This window comes from Amia ocellicauda, chromosome 8 (assembly GCF_036373705.1).
Source record: "Amia ocellicauda isolate fAmiCal2 chromosome 8, fAmiCal2.hap1, whole genome shotgun sequence".
Lineage (NCBI taxonomy): Eukaryota > Metazoa > Chordata > Actinopteri > Amiiformes > Amiidae > Amia > Amia ocellicauda.
In genome coordinates, this window is record NC_089857.1 from 6,362,592 (window position 1) to 6,384,710 (window position 22,119).

Here is a 22,119-nt window from a genome sequence, read left to right on the forward strand (position 1 = left end):
TCATGGTATATTACTGCATGTTGATAATATACCAAACACAAGTATCTACGATGCCTTTTGATATTGGGGAAACTATCTAAAAGTCCTGCGTTTGCTGTCATATGTATAGTGTGTGCATAAAAATGGAAATGCATTCATCGAACAAGCTTTCCCACTGTTGTTGTTTGTATTTGCCTACAATAATAATAATAATAATAATAATAATAATAATAATAATAATCATCATCATCATAAAAGTTGCATCCCTCCCCCTTCCCCCATGCAGACGTCTATTGACGGCGCCAGGTGCCAACACAACATAGCCATCTGGCAGTCCTTGCAAACCCCCCCCCTCCCCCAGCTACAGCCGCAAACGCCCTTACAAAGCAGGACGTGGATGCAGCTTCTGACGTCCCTGACCGCCCGCTGCAGAGCACGTCCAGCCGAAACGCGAACAAAGACACTGGGGCTGCACCGCCCGCACCATGGAGAGCGCTAAACCCTCCAAGTTTAGAAGTGGATATTTTTATTTTGTCATTTTTTAATCTTTTCATTGGGATACTTATATATTGCTTTATTTGATCTGAGCGAGAGAGAGCGACAGTGACAGAGAGAGAGAGAAGGACCCATGCAAGGACAGTTCAAACCCCTGACATGGCGGCAAGAAAAAAGGCACAACTCTTCACTATTTTAGAAACCAGCGCCGAGACGGAAAAGGACCCGGTTTCCGACTCTGAAGCGTTTCCCCTTAACCTGTCTGCGGATGTCAAGTGGTTGGAAATCCCCTTTCGCAACCACGACACGGAGGACGAGGAAGAGGAGGAAGACACCGAGGAGGAGGAGGAGGAAGAGGAGGAGGAATCCGCAGGCGAGCCGGGCACTGGAGCTGCGGACGCCGCTGCTCTCATCGCACAGGGCGGCTGCGGGATCATTTTGGTCCCTGACAGGGGGCTCAAGCAAGAGGACTTTGACGATTCATATTACGGCAGCAGCTGCACAGAAAGCTCGGCCAACGACTCGGATATTGATTTCTCTGATCTGGAGGACGAGCCGGCGGATCTGAGCGCTGCTATTGGGGGCTTGGAGGAGGACTGTACCTCTCTCAGCTTCTGGGGAGAGCCCGACCAGCCGATTGCGATAGAGGAGTTCAGTGCCAGCTCTGGTCCGCAGCACAGCCTGGGAGATGAAGCCGATACCCGTGACTATTTCCGGCTGCTGTTCCCAGACTCGCTGTTTGAACACATGGTGGAGCAGACAAACAACTATGCCCTCTATAGGCAGAGGAGGAGTGGGAAAGTGGACCCCCACTGGCGCCCCACTGATTTGAGGGAGATGCAGGCTTACATCGGGCTGAATGTCTTAATGGGCATCAACCAGCTGCCAGATTATGGCATGTACTGGGCCACTGACATCTTTATTGGCAATGCAGGCTTCAAAAAGACAATGACTGCACGCCGCTTTGAGAAGCTGAACCAGAACATTCACCTGTGCGACCGGGAGTCCGAGCCGGCCCGGGGCCACGCGGGGTACGACGGGCTCTACAAGATCCGGCCCCTGCTGGACGTGGTGCAGGGCAGAATGTGGGAGGCCTATGCGCCAAACAGGTGTCTGACAGTGGATGAAGGGGCAATCACTGTCAAGGGGCGCTTCTCTGCCACCCAGTACATGCCCTCCAAGCCCATTAAAAAGGGCCTCAAAGTGTGGATGCTGTGCGACTCCAAGTCTGGCTACTGCCACCGCGTCAACATCTACGTAGGCAAGTCCAGCGAGGATCTCGGAGGCGTGGGCTACCAGGTGGTCACCTCACTGGTGAGGGGCCTGGAGCACAAGCACCACCACGTTTTCTGCGACAGCTTCTTCACTTCAGTGCCTCTGGTCCAGAAGCTGTTGAAGGAGGGGATGTATGTTTGTGGCACCACCCAGCAGAACCGCAAGGGCTTCCCCGACGCACTGAAGCTGAAGAACGTGGGCAAGCTGGCGCAGGGTGAGTTTTTCCAGTGCCAACACGGCAACATCCTGGCCACCGTGATGAGGGACACTAAAGTGATCAGCTGCCTGTCGTCCAATGCAGCCCCAGGGATTGTTGGCATCAGCCAGGGGAAACAGAAAGACGGCACGGTGTATGGGGTGCCCCGGCCCCTGCCCTTGCTGCTGTACCAGGAGAACATGCGGGGGGTGGACCTGTGTGACCAGCTGCGCGAGTGCTACCAGGTGGGCCGGCCCTGTAAGAAGTGGTGGCGCTACTTCCTGTGGTTCTACCTCAACATCTGCATCGTCAACGCCTTCATCGTCCTGAGGGAGAGCCGTCGGGGCGCCCCGCCGCCTGGCTTCAGCGGCAAACAGTTCACCCAGCGGCACTTCCGCATCCGCCTAGCCCAGCAGCTCATCGGGGACTACCAGGGCACCCGTGGCATGGAGCGTGCCTCCCGCAAGAGGCACTCCGACTCACCAGTGGAGTACGGGCACCGCCTAGAGCGCATGTCAGAGCGTTCCAGAAGGTGTCGGAACTGCACCAACAAGGGCCTACGGCACGAGAGCGTATTTGGGTGCAAGATCTGCAATGTCCATCTCTGCAGGGGTGGTTGTTTCGCAGAATTTCATAAATGAATAATTTCTTAAAACAAAAAACAAAAATAGAATGCAGATATTCAAAAGTGTTCATGAACTATTGGCACACAGAATTTGTGACGAGGTACATTTTTTAAATGATGACACTTATTATTTTTATTTTTATTATTATTGTTATTATTATATGATCTAATGCCAGCTGTAAAGCCCTTTTTTGTTTTGTTATTTACAGATATTTTTTTACATACATTTAAATACATGCACAATCATACATCACAGTTCTGAATGTGACAACAGTGTATGTGTGTTTCTTAAATGTTAGGAAATGTGTGCTTGTTTTAACACTGTGAGTAAAAGTTTATTTTTAGGTAAAGTAATTGTACTGATTTCTCAGCAAAGAGGTAAACACATGTTGATTATAGTATGTGTGCAGACGCAAATGTGTTTTTACTTAATAAACCACCCTACAAAATGGTCCAAATTGTTATGTTCCAAGACGAAATGTCTAGGCTATGCAGTACATTGTATTATGTTCATTGAATGGGAATTCAATAACTAATTTGTGACGCATAACCATATACATTTGTTTTGTTAGTTTTCATATTACTACTTTTTTATTGAGCTCCCTCAGGAAAAATAGTAGTGGAACCTTTTTTTATTTCTTTGGTGTGAAATCTGATTGAGAAATAAATTTGTGGGAGTTTTCTTGCATAACAAGTGCACTTTTCAGGTTAATTAAAAGAGCACAGTGTGTTTTTATTAGCAAAATAAAGCACCCTATTAATACCTTAGCAGCTGATTAACATACTGCAACTATTTTGAAAGATGCTAAAACCCCTGTATTACACCCACCTGCAACTGCATAACTGATACTCAAAATGTGACTGCAGTGACTGTTATACACAATCAAAATGGGAGATTAAGTAAAATAGGTTTTATCTAAAATTATACAAACAAATATATTGGTTTTGCATGTGTTTACAAAGCCTGTCTGACATTATAAAACTAGTGGCACAACATATTAATAGGTGGCACCAGAGGTTATGTGTGTGTGGGTCTTTTTTTGAAGGACACCATTATTGATATTCTAAACACCTGCGTACTGCCAACATGTTTGGAATTTGATGAGGCCCAACACAGTAATGCCATGGTCTAAATTAGGACTATAACAGTGGTTGCCACAGAATACAGTTCAAATAAAATGTTGAATTGCCTGATCAGTCCTGAACTCAATTCTGTAGGCCACCTCAAAGATAAACTGGAACAACCAGTTTAGGAATAGACCACAAGAAACAACTTAGGAAGGCATGGCCATCCATCAAAAGGAGTAGTAGCAATCATTAAGACCAAGTGTGGGCCTACACCCAATTAAAACATTGTGAACACGTCTCTTGATGTTTGTACTTTCTCCCAGTTATTCAGGCGATATGAGGTTTTTAATTATTTTAAGACTTATTGAAAAATAAGAAATTTCATAAAACTGGCAGAGGTTTTGTCTTTCTGGTTGCTCAGTGAAAAATTTCAATAGTTTCAATAGAATCAGAGAATCAGTAGTTGTTGGCAGAATGAATAGTGGATCGCAGGTAGATGCAAAAAGTGTCTGACAACCGAAAAGTGAGCATCAAGTTCAGGTCCATCATTTTTGATTGGCTGGTGAGTATGTTTTGATTCGATCTGGTCAGATATGTCATATATCCGATGTATTCGTCATGCGTTCTTAGTTTGCCAAGTTGCTGAAACCCTCTTGTGTTAAAATGGCATCTGGAAAACATTTGGAAAACAAAAAGCAAAAAAAATAAAAATAATGATAGGAATAACTTACATTTGCGGCTTTTTACCCATCTCAATGTATTTATTACATCTCCTTCAGCTGGCAGAGACTGAGTCCCCTTTTAACATATAGCTCTTTAGGGACAAAAAGCCTTATACAGACTGAAACATACTGTCATTAATATCATTCGAGTAGCACATATTTTCCTGGCATATAAAGAGCAATAACAGCTGTCCACTGAATTTGATATGGACCCCTTTGCATATCCCATTTCTCAAGAACAGTGCATGTTCACGGCGCACATATTCACTAATACATGTTCGCAGTAACCTCCTGTAGAGCTCTTGTAGCTTTGTCCTTTATGGCACAGCCATTACCTTATAAATGGGAACCATACTGGAAATGGGCACAGCTACAATGCAAATCAGAGGAGTGGATGAAAAGTAAGGAAGTGTTGACAAGGGACTTGAACCACATGAAAGCTCCAGTATAATTCCAGTCCCATTTCCTCTCCTTATTGAGTATGACAGGGCTAAGTGTGGGAAGGCTCGTGGCTTGCAGGGTACTTCAGTCTGCCCACCCATTAAACCACACACAGTATTGCTTCAGCCACACCACAGAGCAATCCATAAAGCTGTTGTTTAACAACTGAGCCAAGGACAACGGAGAAGAGAATGACACACCAGTTTACTTTTACTAATTTTGTTAGAGTTAAAAATAAAGATTGAATTTAATCCAATGCGATCTCCTCTCATTTATTCGTGATGGTAAAGGGACAATTTGCTTTGTTTTTTTCGATTTCTGTAAATAAACTACCAGCCTTTTTTCACCTCCAAATCATATTGCTTGGAAGAATACAAGGAAAATATTGGAAACATTAGAAAAGGTTAACACATAGTACTAGACAAAATCAAAAGTAACTTACCCGTGAATCACACATTCCAAAATCGTACGCTGTCGTGTTTGGATGTGTAAGTAGTAGAAAATGGCTTCAAATTCAACCACAATAGGATACAGATTTGTTCTTTGTGATTCATGGGGAGGTCAAAGGTTTGGTTTGATCTTGCTCATAGTGTCAATACTACTGATATGTGAGGAAGTTTCTTAGTATTGCACAAACTAAAGGTCTTAATTCTAATACCCATCTGTGTGTAACACTACACTTGTCAGGTTTGAGGAGCTTTTTCAATTTTCTGGTTATAACTGTTTAATAATTCTATTCTTTAACAACTCAATTCCCCATTCCTAGCAATAAGCTTGAGCTTGAGTACAGTGAGACCTGCATTTTCCTGGAAACCAATCATTTTTCACATGTATTTTTGTTCTTTGTCTGTCTTCCATTACGCTGGCAGTTTGATTGCTGTATGGGGTAAAACACTGTACTCTCAGGACCCTCTTGAGCAAAAAGAAAATTGCACCTGGCAGCGACAGCCCCCCTAAAGAATTAAACATGTATTAACAGGGGAAATAAATAAATAAATAAACAAACTCAAACTTCAACTAATAACGGTGTTTGTCTGTTCTTACTTAACTAGTTGAAATGGGGTTCAGAATACGAGGCATATGGGCAAATGACAAACGAAGAGAAAACAAAAATCTGGAAAAAAAGAAATCTAACTATGCAATACAAAACACCTAACTAAAGCACAAAACTCTAGCCTGAACTGAACAGACTGTTATGCCAGAGCTGAGCTGAGGTCTGCTGCGGTGGAAAAGATATTGTGCGAGAGGCCCAGAGGTATCCTTTATTGACGAGCTGCTATTGCCGGTTCTGATATGCTGCATACGTTAAACTGACATTCTGTAATACTTAATGAAAACACAGACCATTTTTTCTGTGTGAAACTGTACTCAGTGACGCACATGTAAATTGAAAGCAAAAGAGAGAAAAAAAATGAAATTAATAGGATTTTAGTGGTCTCTACATATGCACTGATAAGAATAACTAGAATATATACACTTTATCTGTTTAGATACATAAAAAGTGATACATTAATGCAAGCATATATTAACCACTAAAGAAAGAATGCCTATTAAACAACACAGGTCTGCATTCTTTACAGCTTGTTTTGGTGACACCCTGTGCTGCCTTTTCAACTTCAGTCAACATACCTCCTTGGCACACCTCAGACCTCTTTGATTCGGTTTAAGATGGAATAACTCTGTCATCACTCTCTCATTACCTCTCTAGGGATAAATAAACTGGCACTGGGGAGATGTCAGAGCATATGGATTCGGTTTGTTAATGACTTGGAGGCCACGTACTGTATTTTAAAAAATGTCCAGCTAAGTTTATCCTGAGGGGCCATCTCTGGGCAAAATACAAAAGAGACATCAACAGGGGGGGGGAAAGAAAACAGCAATAGGGAATGAATAGTTTCAAAATTCAATGCAGCAAAGATAAATTCTCCTTAAAATCATGAAATTGTATTTTATCCATATCGTTTCAAAGTCCTGTTCAAGCAAGATAGTGCAGTTTCATTGTGAAGTCATCTAAAGATGTTTTTATTTTATTTTATCAAGTACACTTAAAATCGTCATCAAAAGATAAAAGCACTCCGAGTGTGTCTGCTTTGTGAATGAACCCAGAAGGGGGTGTTCCCTCCCACCGTGCTCGACCTGCTAGGTGGTTAATCAGCTGGACAGTCTGCCATCTGAGACGGGCAGCCAGGGGAGAGTTGTCATGGCAACAGAATCTGGGCAAGACAGGCGGCCGCTCGTGGGGGGATCAGACAGGCTGGGACTGCAGCCACGGCCACAAGCAGGGCATGGGCCGGAAGGCATACGACAGCACTCCCGTCCCCCAGACACCACTGCAGGAGACATTGTGGTAATAATAGAAACAGCGTCTTCCCCAGAATGATGTTGCTGCTCTTTGCCACACACCCCACCCCACCACAGTCCTCTCTGAACAGACTGCATCGGAAGACACATGCATAGAAACCCCAGGTGGAAAACCAGCTATGAATTCAGCATTTTCCTACCAGTACCTAAAATCATGGTACTCCTACCCTTTCTTGGAAAATGTATTTTTTGTGGAAGTCTTCCAGTGATCTCATTGATTACATTTGCTGTCTTGATATATACAATGAACTAAAGCAGACCAGATCCTTTAAAAAAGACACACTAGTTCAGTCTTCACTGCTTCCTCCCATTGTGCGCAAATTTCTTATGATATGAACCTTTTTTATAAATGTCCTGTTTAATCTCTGCAGCAGGCTCAGCAATCATTCTGCAGGCAATCACCTGATAAGCATCTCCTTTTGTAAGCGTTCTTACAGTGTTATGTAAATCAATAGTGAATATTAAAGGTGAAATAAAACTGAAATAAAAACCTGCCAAACGCTTCAAACAGAAACAATAACATAATTCCTTGCTTTGTCGATTTTTATTCATGAATTTGTCCCATGGACCAGAACATCTTGTATGACATTATCTACCTTCCACGGTACAATAATAATAATAATGTTTCTAAAAAAAAAAAAAAAAAACACTTCACTTCCATTTCAGCTGTACAGTATATAAGTAGCATGTAACAAAGAATGAAAGCTAGTTTGCAAGGAGTATGAGAGTTTGATTCCAGTTTGATTATATTTTGCTAATGAATTGGTTAACTTGGTCATCTATCATGGTTTGACATTGTGTGTAAACCTGCTAATATGAAGAAAGACTTCTTTCAGCACCCATGAAACTGGTAAAAAACATTTAATTGGGAAATCATTTTTCAGCTTTAATCCAATGTTCATTTAAAGACATTCAACTGCCATGTTCTTTTGCATATGGCAGGTATTTGTCCATTTCTGATTTACATTGTTTAACAAGCAATATTGTCCCCGCAGAGCTTTTCCCAATATTATTATTTTTGTTGTTGTTGTGCCTTTATTTGTGACTTGGCAATGACACCATGCACAGAGATAATAAATGTACATACGATGATGTCTGTGCTCTGCAACTCTGTATGCATTTCTGATCTCTTGAGGGGCAGCTTTATGCGTAGAGTACTGTTATATTCTAAAACATGTTCCAGATGGTCTTTAAAATGTACTCTTCTGCTTGGACAATGAGTCAAAACTTTTTTTAGCTTGCCTGGTACTGAAAACAATAATACAGTCACAGTATTAAAATCCATGTACAATGTTTAAATGTTTACAGTGCCCTGTACCATGGATGAGTAATTCACAAAGTGTCAATTACATGTGCTTATGAAACAGCTGTTCAGTCTGCCGGTCTGGTCCATATAGCATTGCAATGTCTGTATGGGACAGAGCACATGTCACCAGCCCACCTCCTCTGAAGATAAGGGAGGAAGATGGAAAGCCAATTCACATGGAAGTGGGAAATAATTTTTGGTAAAAATGCATGGAGACACTAGTCATCACCTGCCATGTGTGTACAGGAAAGATGCACAGAAATTGCCGGCAACTCCCCTACACATACAGATATAATAGCAAAAAAAAACACCATCTTTAAAGAAACACACTTCAATACAGCCAAGACAGGTGGTTCAAAGTGGGGCTTGGAAAGTGCCTCGAGCACTACATCAAGGAGCCACGCAACGCAGGAAGATCATTTCAGTGTTTTATGTGCCCATTATTAAAAGGCAATTTTATTCATTGTATTAACGAAAGTGAAAATCCCTAAAACTAGACTCAAAGAAAGTTACTCCCACTAAATAACACCCCAAAAGAGAAAACCTTTTGCCATCAGGATATTTTTTTTCCTCAGACCAGTCCAAAAGGTCCAGTCCTCCTACACTCCTATGCCGTCGGGTAAGCAGGTCATGTTGAGTTGGGGACTCCTCCTTAGGCTCCTCTTCTCTTCCTGCAGGCCGCCCCGGGATCGCCCCTCTGCTCTAGCCCGGTGAGAGACAGAAAACCGCATGACGCATGTAAATCTCAGAAACAACTTTTATTTGTTTCTTCTCACTGTACATGCCACATTGCCAGACAGCAGGAGTGTCAGGACCTCAGAACTTCACAGCTGAGCCACCCCACCAGGATCCACAGGTAAGCACTGGTTTCTTTTAACATATGCCTTTAAAACACTTTCTCTTTCCCTTTGTTCTGTGGATCAGCAGGTGCACAGCTGTATAATAAAAGTCCCTCAATTCTTGCTTCTCTTTTAACCTCTACACATGAGTTCACATCACCATTCACAGGGGTGCACAGAGCTGCAGTTCATTTTAGGCAAGTTGTGCAATACTTCAACTTTCAACTGACATCCCTTGCAGCTTCTCTCAGTTCTATGCTCCTGGTTTCCAGTGCTTTTCTCTGTCTCCGGGTTCAAATTCAAGATTTCAGTTGCTCCCTGTTGCAGCTGTGGCTGTCTGTGCTGTGTCCCCTTCCTGTCCCATCTGCTCCCTTTTTACTCCAGCTGGCTGATTGCAGGGGAATAAGATGCCCAATCTCAGTGTCCATCAGTAGCTCGAGCACAATGCAAAACAAAACATACAATTAATCCAATAATCAAAACAACACACATGACATAAAAAATCAATCAATCCATAATTCAACAATTAGTGAAATAAAAAAAATTAAAATCTGCCAGTTACGTAAGCAATTTCAATTGAAACCTGTATTCCTCATTTGAAGGAAAGGAGAATTTACTCACTCCATCATATGTTTGTTTTATACAAGACCAGGCACAACGTATATTTTTAATACAATTTTAACAATTACTTGTTCCTGAAAGGACTTTATAGTGTAAATATCGCACAGTTATAAGAACATAAGAATGTTTCCAAACGAAAGGAGGCCATTCATCCCATCGTGCTCATTTGGTGTCCATTAAGGATCCTATCCAGTCTATTTTTAAATGTTCCCAAATTTTCAGCTTCAACCACATCGCTGGGGAGTTTGTTCCAGATTGTGACGACTCTCTGTGTGAAGAAGTGTCTCCTGTTTTCTGTCTTGAATGCTTTGAAGCCCAATTTCCATTTGTTTTCCCTGGGTGCGTGTGTCCCTGCAGATCTGGAAAAGCTCCTCTGGTTTGATGTGGTCGATGCCTTTCATGATTTTGAAGACTTGGATCACGATCCCCAGACTTGAATCCCACGAGGTCTCCTCTGTTTCAGGGTGAAAATGTTCAATTCCCTCAGTCTCTCAGTAGGACATTCCCTTCAAACCTGGAGTAAGTCTGGTTGCTCTCCTCTGAACTACCTCTGGAGCGAATTAAGCCTTCACTGAGACATTACAACAAGAGTTTAGGGTTTAGGGTACTGCATAATCTGATAACAATATCACAGTTTACCACAGGATTTGCCATAATCTGCACACTTGATGTTCAAAGACCAAGATAATATAAAGAGTTTTTAATTCCGAAACCCTGCCTTGTCCACTTATCGGGGAAGTGGAACACGGCAAACTAGAATGGCAAAGAAGACACAGCCACCATTTTCACAGCAGATAATTGAGTCGATAGAGCAAAAGAATATGTATGCTTCCTAATTTAATTAACTTAACACACATCATTGCTGTCAATTTATGGTTCCCAAATTTGAAATCCGGTTTAGTACTTTCTTTATATGAGTTAGATCTATCATCCCTGCTCTTATGCTCAGATAAATACTAAACAATTCCCAGATTGAAAAGGCAAGGCAATCCCAGTGTGGTGGTATTGTATTGAATGCTGTCCAATACATTATGACTGATGGAAGAACATTAAATCCTGACCTTTATTTATAAAATGTAGAGTTTTAGTATGCCATAAGCTATGTAAATATATATATTATATTTACTTCTGGATATAATTTTACACGCAGGTATATTACAATCTGCCACATTTCAAAGAGCCTGACAATCTGACAACATTATATTTTTCTCAGGCTTTTTGTTCTTTCTATCAGTATCAAGATCAAGTGACAAACTAGTGATGAAGTCTTAACATAAGGGAATGTATGCAAGTTAATGACCCGCAGTACTTTTGTACATACACAGTGTTGCGCTAAGTCAAGTCTTCATTCCCTTACATATGGTTTTAATTCTGTTTAAACTGACTAACATTTACATATGATTACAGACACATATATAAACTGTATAATGCGTTTTAAACATTATCATAAACATTTCAAAATGATGAATTAGCTATGTGGTACAAGGGATCGCTTCAAAAATAAATGAAATGAGTGCTTTTATAGACTACAGGTTTGTCAGTCACTACAGTATTTTAAACAGTCAGTCTGTATGTAATAATCAAGATATTAATTTGATCAGTTGGTCCTTTCATTTCCCACACTGAGTTGAAATCGCTCTGTATATCCAGCAATACACACAGAGTAGGACAGATATCTGCACCTTTTATCTAGAATATTTTTTTTTACTTTGTACCAGTACTAATAACTTAAAATAAAAGCTAGAAGATAGAAACATTTCTGCTCTAGAAAACGTTTGATAGTAAACCAAGCAGATTAGTCCGGGGAAGACATAAACCATAGGGAATGTTTGAGTAGGCTGGCTTTAAAGTCTCCAAACACAAGAAAGACCATTTCTGGCATATCCAACACACAAGAAATTAGCTCGGGAGCATGTCAATTCGTCCCTGTCAATTCGCCCTGCAACAGTTGGTCCCAGGCAATTGGACCCCACAATCATTCATCCCTGTGACAATTGGCCCCCGCATTCTCCACATGAGCATTTGTAACCATTAGTGCATTTGCTTATTGCATACTGCCCTCCTGCAAGAGGCATTAAACCTTTAAGACATTTCTTATATGTTTAGATAATGGCTGTTTAAAAGTAATTTTTTGTTTAATATAATTTAGTACATTAAGTTTACAATCTGATTCTTTGAAATAAATTCACTTTCAAAAGATGGGACCAGTTTTGGCTTTTGTGCATTATGGGACCTTAAAGAATGCCAAGTGTTACCTTTAAAAAAGGGCAATGATTTGGCAGGGTTGATATAATCAAAATGGTCGTATTAAGACTTTGGATCAAAAATGTATTCTATGTCCTCTGACCTATCAGTCCTACCATTTCATCTTCACATAATTTGTGTCAAATGTCTGTCTCGGAATTTTGCCTGTTAGTACATTTTACACATTGCTAATTATATTGGAAAGACCTTGCCATCGTGCAGTTCTGAATCAAGAGCTTCTTGCTTCAGTAACAGGCAGATGTTTTCAATTGTGTCTCATTCAAAGCATTCTCCAAAAGCTGCCTTAAACAAAAACTACAAACACTGTTTTTGGAAACTAGATTACTTATTTTAAACATGTCATTTGACATTGTCAAGATTGTCCATGTGGGTATATTTATGCATTTGGGGACATAGGGGTTCCTTTCATTAGTCAAATTATATCAAATCTAAACTCACCATTGAAGAGAAACACAAATCCACACCTTGCATTGTGCTTTTGACGTCCTCATCCAGCCACCTGGAGGCAGACTCCCAAAGTAAACAAATAATAAAGTAAAATGAATATATACACAATCATCATAGGCATAATATTTTCTGTATTTTATTGGTCTTTTAAGGTGTTCTTTTAATAGGTACCACAAAAATGGTTGAGTCACAAGCTGATGAGGACATCTGTCTAGTTTATTTTTTATGAACACCTTCATCCTACCATCACCCTACCATCAAGTGAGGACTCAGTCTGTGTCACTGTGTTTAACAATCTAACAGTTTAAGATAAATTATTTTTGTAGGCTTTTTTGGACATGTGGGAGAAGTATGAATGGGCCTTGGGAAAGGGATACAGGAGAAGATGCTACAAGCTACAAGCTACAAACGCGGTTTGGTGCGTTTAATACACTGTAAATAGATTTTCACTTCTTTATGTGACCTCATTGATATTTTGAATGAAAGTGAAAATTTGCAAACAATGTATTATTTCTCCATGTTTACAAAGGTGATACAATCTATTGGCCACATCCGCACTTAAATTACTGTACTTCCCCAATAATCCATTGCTCTCCAATAGAAGGCATTTCCCAGGAGCCTGGTAAATATGTGCACCACTTGTGTGCGTGTGTGTGTGTGCGTGTGCGTGTGCGTGTGCGTGCTCTTGTATGTGTGTTAGAGAGAGGTATGTATGATCTGTTTGTGTAGATTATGTTCAGTTATGCTGAATGATTGAATTCAGAAAAGCTTAAAAAAAAATCTTCACAAGCACTTCATTTTAGCACTATTAGCTTTGCTATATGAAAGAATTCATAAACTAATCAATAAATATTCCTCCCCACTGTGCTTTCTGCCAGGCTCAAGGGAATAATTGAAGGCTTTTATTGTTTCAGTCCCAAATTACAGGAACTCACTGATGACTAAGTCAAAGTTGCCACATGGTGCATTAAAACCCAAGAGGAAAAAAAAAAACAATAACCACATGAGAAGTTGTGTTTTGGAGCCACTCCAAGCTTGACAGCTACCCCGTAAAGCCCACAACCCCCTTAGTGAAAGATCCCAAAGAATCTGCTACCCAATATGGTTTCATTTAGAATATTGGAAATGGTGGAGGAAGGAATGAAGTTACCTTGAACTGTGAATCAGCAACGTTTCGTTCAGCGAGCGTACTAACAGGACAGGAGAACGCAAAGCAGGGGGGCCTTCGTGGTAATGAAGAACAGAAGGTGGTAATTTCTGAAAGTTAGCTTTAAACAGGCTGCCGGAGGAATACATGTGTGAGAGAGCTCTCTCCCTTTCCCTGGCCTGAAGGCCTGTGCATCTTTCACAGAGAAGAAACAAGGGCTTCCACAATGACCCTCCCAAGATTTTTTCCTAGGTGAAAGAGGAAAAAAAAAAAAAAAACATGTTTATAATTTAATACTTGGAAACTTAGCAATAACAATCTTGCAATAAAAACAAAACATGTCCTTCAGAATCTTTGGTGGCCTGAACCAAACGTGCTGAAATGCCCCTTTGCATGATGTTGTTACAAAAAGATTTTGTTAAAAGTTCTTTGTAAAACACTCATTTAGTGGGATCAATAATTAAAGTGTAATAAAACATGATATGATTTACACTGTGGGGGGTTGCCACAGTGCTGGGTGCTTTGAAATAGGCAGGATCTATGGAAACAGACACAGAAGGCGCTGAAATATGGTCAAATGGTGATTTGATTTACAGAGCTGGGGTGAATCCAAAGAAAACAGCTCTTATTTGAGCATTCTAACTTCTTCCAATCCCTCTCTTAACACAAATCAACAGACACACAGGGCAAACAATGCAAATCCTGATCCATAAGCCAATCCAAGTTGAAAAGCTACATGTCATTCACTAGTCTTCTCCCAAGTGTAGCACACTCTCTGGGCTCTACTCCCTGGCTCAGGTAGCAAATGGTTTCTTTCTCTGGTATTCTCTCCTCCTTCACCTCCTCTTCCTCCTCCTCCTACCGCACCTGCTCCCAACCATCAGGATATCTCCTCTTCCTACTTTTTAAGAGGACCTGTGCCAATCCTGAAAGCCCTGCAGTGCTCCCAAATCATGAGTTATCCCCCAGGACTTCTGGTTAATGTAGTGCCTTCTTTTGTGCTCCTCCTAGCGTACACACATGTCCAATTACAGTATGTGTTTATTTTCAGATCAAATTTTTTAAAATGATTATAAGAGAGTGTAATACTTACTCTTCTTATAACATGTTCTACTATCCATACATCTGTTTTATGGAGAGATCAGAAACATTTAATCTCCCAGGAAATTGGTTTGGCCACTGTTCTTCTTTGTAACTGGAATTTGCCCATATTGTAACATTAGGAGGTCTCTGGGGCCTGTTTTCAATTGGATTGGAAAAGCATTTTGTGCCAGATTGTGAAACTGTTCTGAAAATGTTGCCTATTTCAGCCACACTGTCCATACGCCAAGAATTTGGGCCAGGTTGTACAACATCTTTTCAACAAGCATGAAGTTAAATGGAGTCAACACCCCAATATGATCCGTTGGTGGCCATCTTATTATAGTATTAATCTGAAAGTCAAATTGTATGTGTTAATTTACTGTAAAAATAATGCTTGATATGAAATATGACAGATGTGTATTGATTGTTTTCTAATTGATGGGTATTTACTACAATAAATGTACATAACTGGCCCGCTACCTACACACACTGAAACAAATTAACATATTAAAATTAAATATTTTCAGCAAAGATAAAGAATGCAAATGTCCTTATATATCACTGAAACGGAAGGTCAGATTTTAGTTTGTCAAATTAGCGTTGAAAACATTTGTACGCTTGGCACCAAAAAAGCTTCAACAGGCACCTACTCCATTCTAAGCCATATTTTTTTTTAAAGTATTAGGTTACAGCATTCTGCAAATCACCTACTACCCATATACTGGGTATGAAAAATGAATCTACAATAAAACAGTCCCACCAAGCATTTCTATACCTAAACAATACATACATCGTAATCCAATTTGTGATTTCATACACTGCATGAGTAATGTCTGATAAAGTCCAGAAGGGGACGTCTCACATGCCAGTCTTGCAGATGAATTGTGTATTGTTTAGAGGAACTCAAATGTGTAAATGTCATTTAATTTTTTCCACATGTGCAAGCGTAACGAAAGAGAAGGTGCCCTGCCCTCATTAGTTTACATGGCCTTCATCGAGATCTATTCACGGGAAGATGAAGATGACAGCAGATTTCAACTTATTAAAGGTACTGCAGTAAGTCAGTAGAACCACAAAACGCTCCTTAATAAATCCTCCTGACATGACAGCATCGAGGCAGGAGTGACCAACCTCCGTTTCTGTTCAAGGAGGTGGAAAAAATTTAATTATAATGAGTTGCCAAATTGTTATTAAAAATCTGGAACCAGTCAAAAAGCCTTTTTCAAATATATCATGCTGTCTTTTGTAAGCCACAAGCCGCATGTTAAATGGAGTTAAATTACAGCTGGGCACTGCGGAGCCGGGGCTGATGGAGCTGTGTCATGGAAGGCCGGCCTACAGCAAGGCTTTTACGGGCGCTGTTCAGCATGACTGCCATCGGCAACGTTACTGCGACTCAACGTTTGTTCTGGAAGTCAAATCCAAAGCATTTTTTTTTTTTTTTTAACTTTACTGAAATCCAGTCTGTCCAGAGCTGAGAAAATAGCATTGGCTCAGAATTCCTGGCTTTACCATCAGTCGGCCCATGATTACAACAAGCACCTCTCTCCCAGAAATAATGTTAGTCTTGATTGCTGTTCAAGGGATGTAAGAATAAATTCTATTAAACAACAAATGCCCTTTGACCTGCATTTTTAAAGGTCCAAATTGTCTGTCCTACAGTCATATGTCAAGGTTTTATTCCTCCAACGTTTTCCCGCTCTGCCAGAGACCACAGAAATGTGGTCTAAATGACATAGCAGCACATAATGATTGGCATTTATGATAGGGCAATTAGAACAATTATTAGTTATGGCCCAAAATGATATTCTCTGCACCTGATCCACACAGCCCAAATGACTGATAAAGTAATTATACCAAAAAGGTCCACTGCCACAGGTGGAATGTGCATTCTTTACAATCTAGAGGAGTTGCCTTCCTTTGTCCAAATAATGATGGTATATTGACACTTGTTCCTAGTTTGTTTATAGAAATGCACAGGATAGATGTTTACTGCGGCCACACCAGAACTGGTCTTGACTTAATGATTTTGAATCATGAGTGATTTGAAAGAAACCAATCAAGGTCCAATGTTAAAGTTGTAGTGCAATTATATAGTAAGAAATCACTCTTGTAAGATGCCCAGTAGAGCTCAATTAATTAGGATTGATCAAACGCAAGTTCAAGGATACAAACAACTCTTCAATATAAAACAAAGGTACACTGACTATATTCAATAACTAAAATAACAGATCAAATAGAATGTTAGGTAAATGGTATGAAATAGGGGACTATATAGCTACTATAGCTACTGTACTGAATTATTCCAATTTAGTTCGATGGTTGAAAATGTTCAAACTGGGTGTTATCCTGATCAGATGAGAATGCTACCTTGAGGAACGCGTTTCACACAAAGTTCGATGACTTTGTGAAGACTTTTTGATCTGGTCTCAGGCTGACTTCGTGGCTGGGTTCAGAGTCCGTCCCGAGATTCAATCAGCACAAAACACAGACTTTCCTTATGTCTTGAAGAGAGCTGAATACTTGATTAAGTCTCAGTTTTATGTGTATTTGGGGAGCCTGTAGAGCACACGGAGCAAAAAAAATCAAGTTCAAGAAAAGCTAATTGCGCTGAAAAAGCACTGATTGGCTTACTCCCAGCTGTGGGTCGTGGTCTGGGCCCTTGTGGCATGTTCCTCATTGGTGGGTCTCACATGGGACAGATACATTGCCTACTGATTGGCTGCTCTTGGGTAGCAGTCATAGGATTTCTGACCTCATGTCCTCTTGGATGGTGAGATGCAGTGGGGGCGATTGACACCTTCCAGAACAGAATCATGGATTTTGCATTGTGTAAGAATGTGTCACACTGGCGCCGAGCAGGCTGAGGGCTCTATCTTCTGAATGATGGCTTTGTATCAAGATGTTGTATCAAAACTCCCTGAACTGTGGACTTAGAGACAACACAACACATCTAAAATGCATTGTATGGCCTGCTAGAACTGATCAGACTCTGAAGGGTCAGAGATCTAGAGGGGGAGAAGAGTCGAAAGAATCGCCACTTTATATAAATTCTATTAAAAGTCTAGCTTGTGTCTCTCTGGGGTTAATTTCTGCACAAGGGGAAAGTATAAGACCACTCTCCCCTTAAACCAAAAGAATGAAAGCTGTGTTCCTGGCCAATTCCCAGCAGTTAATCTGTAATGCTTTACCGGAGTCTGTTGGATTGCCGTCAAACCAGCCATCACTGTTCATGAAAGAGCCATAAACTGAGTCACCATTGCTCCTGGCAGACACACTATCTCCATCTCTGTGCTCCCTCTTCACATATTACAAGCTAAGGGGATGAGGGCCATCCAGTAATTACAATAAATATCATTAGGTGTGACACAGTACAGCTTTTTGTAAAAGTGGTAACAAAAAAAAGACGAAAAAAAGCTGTCCAAATTTGTTTGTCATCAGTCTTCATTTATCTTGATATTTCAGCACTTATTCTAGTCTCCTTTTCTGTCAATGCTTCAACATAACGGAGACTGGCTACATTCTGCCTTAGACTGAAGACATTCAACCCATATATTTATGCTATAAAGATCTCTTGAGAATGTTTAGAGTTTCTGGTTTGACCACAAGTCATTTTCCAACAAGGAATTCATACACCTTTACAATTACCTTTCATTTTTCAAATTGACACTTCATTTCTTTTTACATTTGTGGATTTTTGTTGACTGTGTGTAAAGCAGTGGCTTTTTTTGTCATCTTACATTTATAAAGATTATTCAGAAAAAGCTTTTGTCATAACAGTGTTTTTTCAATAATGAATAATATCAAGAATATTATGTATGGAATAAATAACAATAATAATAATAAGTTTCTGTTTCAGTCTCTCTCTCTCTCTCTCTCTATATACACTCACCTAAAGGATTATTAGGAACACCTGTTCAATTTCTCATTAATGCAATTATCTAACCAACCAATCACATGGCAGTTGCTTCAATGCATTTAGGGGTGTGGTCCTGGTCAAGACAATCTCCTGAACTCCAAACTGAATGTCTGAATGGGAAAGAAAGGTGATTTAAGCAATTTTGAGCGTGGCATGGTTGTTGGTGCCAGACGGGCCGGTCTGAGTATTTCACAATCTGCTCAGTTACTGGGATTTTCACGCACAACCATTTCTAGGGTTTACAAAGAATGGTGTGAAAAGGGAAAAACATCCAGTATGCGGCAGTCCTGTGGGCGAAAATGCCTTGTTGATGCTAGAGGTCAGAGGAGAATGGGCCGACTGATTCAAGCTGATAGAAGAGCAACTTTGACTGAAATAACCACTCGTTACAACCGAGGTATGCAGCAAAGCATTTGTGAAGCCACAACACGTACAACCTTGAGGCGGATGGGCTACAACAGCAGAAGACCCCACCGGGTACCACTCATCTCCACTACAAATAGGAAAAAGAGGCTACAATTTGCACAAGCTCACCAAAATTGGACAGTTGAAGACTGGAAAAATGTTGCCTGGTCTGATGAGTCTCGATTTCTGTTGAGACATTCAGATGGTAGAGTCAGAATTTGGCGTAAACAGAATGAGAACATGGATCCATCATGCCTTGTTACCACTGTGCAGGCTGGTGGTGGTGGTGTAATGGTGTGGGGGATGTTTTCTTGGCACACTTTAGGCCCCTTAGTGCCAATTGGGCATCGTTTAAATGCCACGGCCTACCTGAGCATTGTTTCTGACCATGTCCATCCCTTTATGACCACCATGTACCCATCCTCTGATGGCTACTTCCAGCAGGATAATGCACCATGTCACAAAGGTCGAATCATTTCAAATTGGTTTCTTGAACATGACAATGAGTTCACTGTACTAAACTGGCCCCCACAGTCACCAGATCTCAACCCAATAGAGCATCTTTGGGATGTGGTGGAACGGGAGCTTCGTGCCCTGGATGTGCATCCCACAAATCTCCATCAACTGCAAGATGCTATCCTATCAATATGGGCCAACATTTCTAAAGAATGCTTTCAGCACCTTGTTGAATCAATGCCACGTAGAATTAAGGCAGTTCTGAAGGCGAAAGGGGGTCAAACACAGTATTAGTATGGTGTTCCTAATAATCCTTTAGGTGAGTGTATATATATATATATATATATATTAGTCACTGTATGCAATGCTCAATTACAACTTTGACTTACAGCTTAGACCCAACTAATGATCTTCATAATAGAACATTTATTGATTTATACAAACTAATTGGCAGTGATAAAATAATTGTATTACCCCCTGTTATGTCTTTCAATATACCATCTAATTCTAGTGGCCTTGCTGGACAAAAAGTGTTGCATAAATCCATTACCAATGTTGCACAGTCATGTAGATTGTAAGGTCAGAGCAGAAGTGGCTCAGTCCCAGCAGGCAAAGGGTTTGGTGCAGCAAGACTACTGCATATTTCATATTTCTTTTGTACCCCCCTCCCCAACCCTCTTTCTCTAAAGTCCTGAAGTTTCTGATAATGAAGTGACGTAATGGAAAGCATTTGCTTTGTAAACTGAGGTGTTAGCTGCCTGTCTTTGGGATAAAACCAGAGCCCAAACACATGAATAAACCCAGGAGGCGCTAACCACTGCGCCACCGAACCGGTGTACATATACAATTTTGAACAGGACATAAGCCACACAATGCACGCATAAATAAAAGAAAGGGTTAAACATAATGTTATTCTCTATGTATACTGAATCAGTGCTTTGTTTGGTATACAAATATATAGCTACAATCCATGTATAGCTCAATGAGACCAAAAATACAAATCCCAATTAAGATCTAAAAACATTTGCCGACAAACCAAAACACATGGTATGTGGATCCTGGAGCAAAATTTATATTCTAAAATCAGTATTATAAAAATAAAAAAAATTAAAAAAAACACAAATACACACAACACAATATATGGTTTTCCAAGCTTATTTGTAACATCTGCACAGCATGAATTTTGACAGACAACAGAAATAAACAATGTTTAAGAAAAGGAACGTTATGAATTATTCCATAAGAAACTCATTACTACACACATAAATACTACTACACACACATACACACATAAAACATACCTATGTCTTTTACATAACAGTTGTAGCAACTTAGGACATTCATATTTGTATGATCTGAATATTATGTTAATTTGTGCACATCTGGAGTATATATTCAATATTCAACAATAGACAAACTGCAATATTATGGAATGATTTCTTTGTTTAGTTTATATGACAGCTTTTTAAAACAGTTTGCCTTAAAACGTTGAGGTTTCGTCATAAACCTAAAACAATAGTGATCTGTTTTGAAAATTGTACTTGTTCTACCCGAAGAAAATAAGATAGCTTATCTCCTATTGCAAGGCTGCAATCACAACCATGTTTATCCAGGGACAACTTTCGTGTTGTTGTTGTCCCTGGAACAAGAGCAACACAGCAAAATCAGGCAAACTGAGGTCACCAATCAATCAACATTGTCTTGAGTAATAAAAAAGCGTGGGGGACATGGCAAAAGTGAAGCAGTGCTCAGGCAGTATTTGGAACAGATTACAACAGCACAGTAACGTCTACAATAGGTGAAAGAATGAAAGACCAAAAAACGAATACATAAATCAAACACCTTGTCTGATATGGCCCCCACAGCATCAAACTGAAAGATAGTTTACAATGTTTGATGCGGAGGAGTGCAGCACAGAAATCCATAATAATACAACCCTTTCACTACAGACTTAAAAGCTTGGGTACCCCAGGGAGAGAAAAGTCCTTTCTCATTTACCAGAAGTGTAAAAACCTCCATCCTTTTTGGATGGGGTGGACTTGTCAATAGTTTCTGCTACCTACAAACAGAAAGATCATTATTGGCTTTACAATTAGCTGGTAGATGAAAGGACTGTCTGTTATATAGAGACCCATCAGAAATGTGTGGAGCTATAGTTCATTCCATTCAATTCATTCTCAGTCAGTCTGTTTTCTTACGCTTTGTTCTTTCAAGACGTGGTTCTGTATACGATCCTAGAAAACAGAGTGAGTTACAGCTTATGAAGGTCCTGAATCACAAGATGTTGGGGTATTTGGAGCTTGACGGCTTTATTAATTTTTACAACTAGATCTGGAAACATGAGCCCCCGCTTCATTCAGAGTTTAGAGTTTATATCAGGCTCATGCATTGCTGTGTAAACACTGAGCTCATGCTTGGCAATATAGAAATGTAACCACCTGAGAGGACACAATCAAGCAAACCTTAAAG

At 40.3% G+C, this 22,119-nt stretch overlaps 1 protein-coding gene across 1 annotated transcript; it reads left to right on the forward strand.

Annotated features, from left to right (window-relative positions):
- Nucleotides 1-375: 375 nt before the first annotated feature.
- Nucleotides 376-3,022, forward strand: LOC136755366 (piggyBac transposable element-derived protein 4). The gene has a single exon (XM_066711895.1). The coding sequence runs from the start codon at nt 634-636 to the stop codon at nt 2,584-2,586; it is 1,953 nt and encodes a 650-aa protein (XP_066567992.1). The 5' UTR covers nt 376-633; the 3' UTR covers nt 2,587-3,022.
- The last annotated feature ends 19,097 nt before the right edge of the window (nt 3,023-22,119 follow it).

Bases quoted from the DNA above. Each gene is read 5' to 3' on its own strand.
- LOC136755366 (XM_066711895.1), top strand. From the start codon at position 634: ATGGCGGCAAGAAAAAAGGCACAACTCTTCACTATTTTAGAAACCAGC.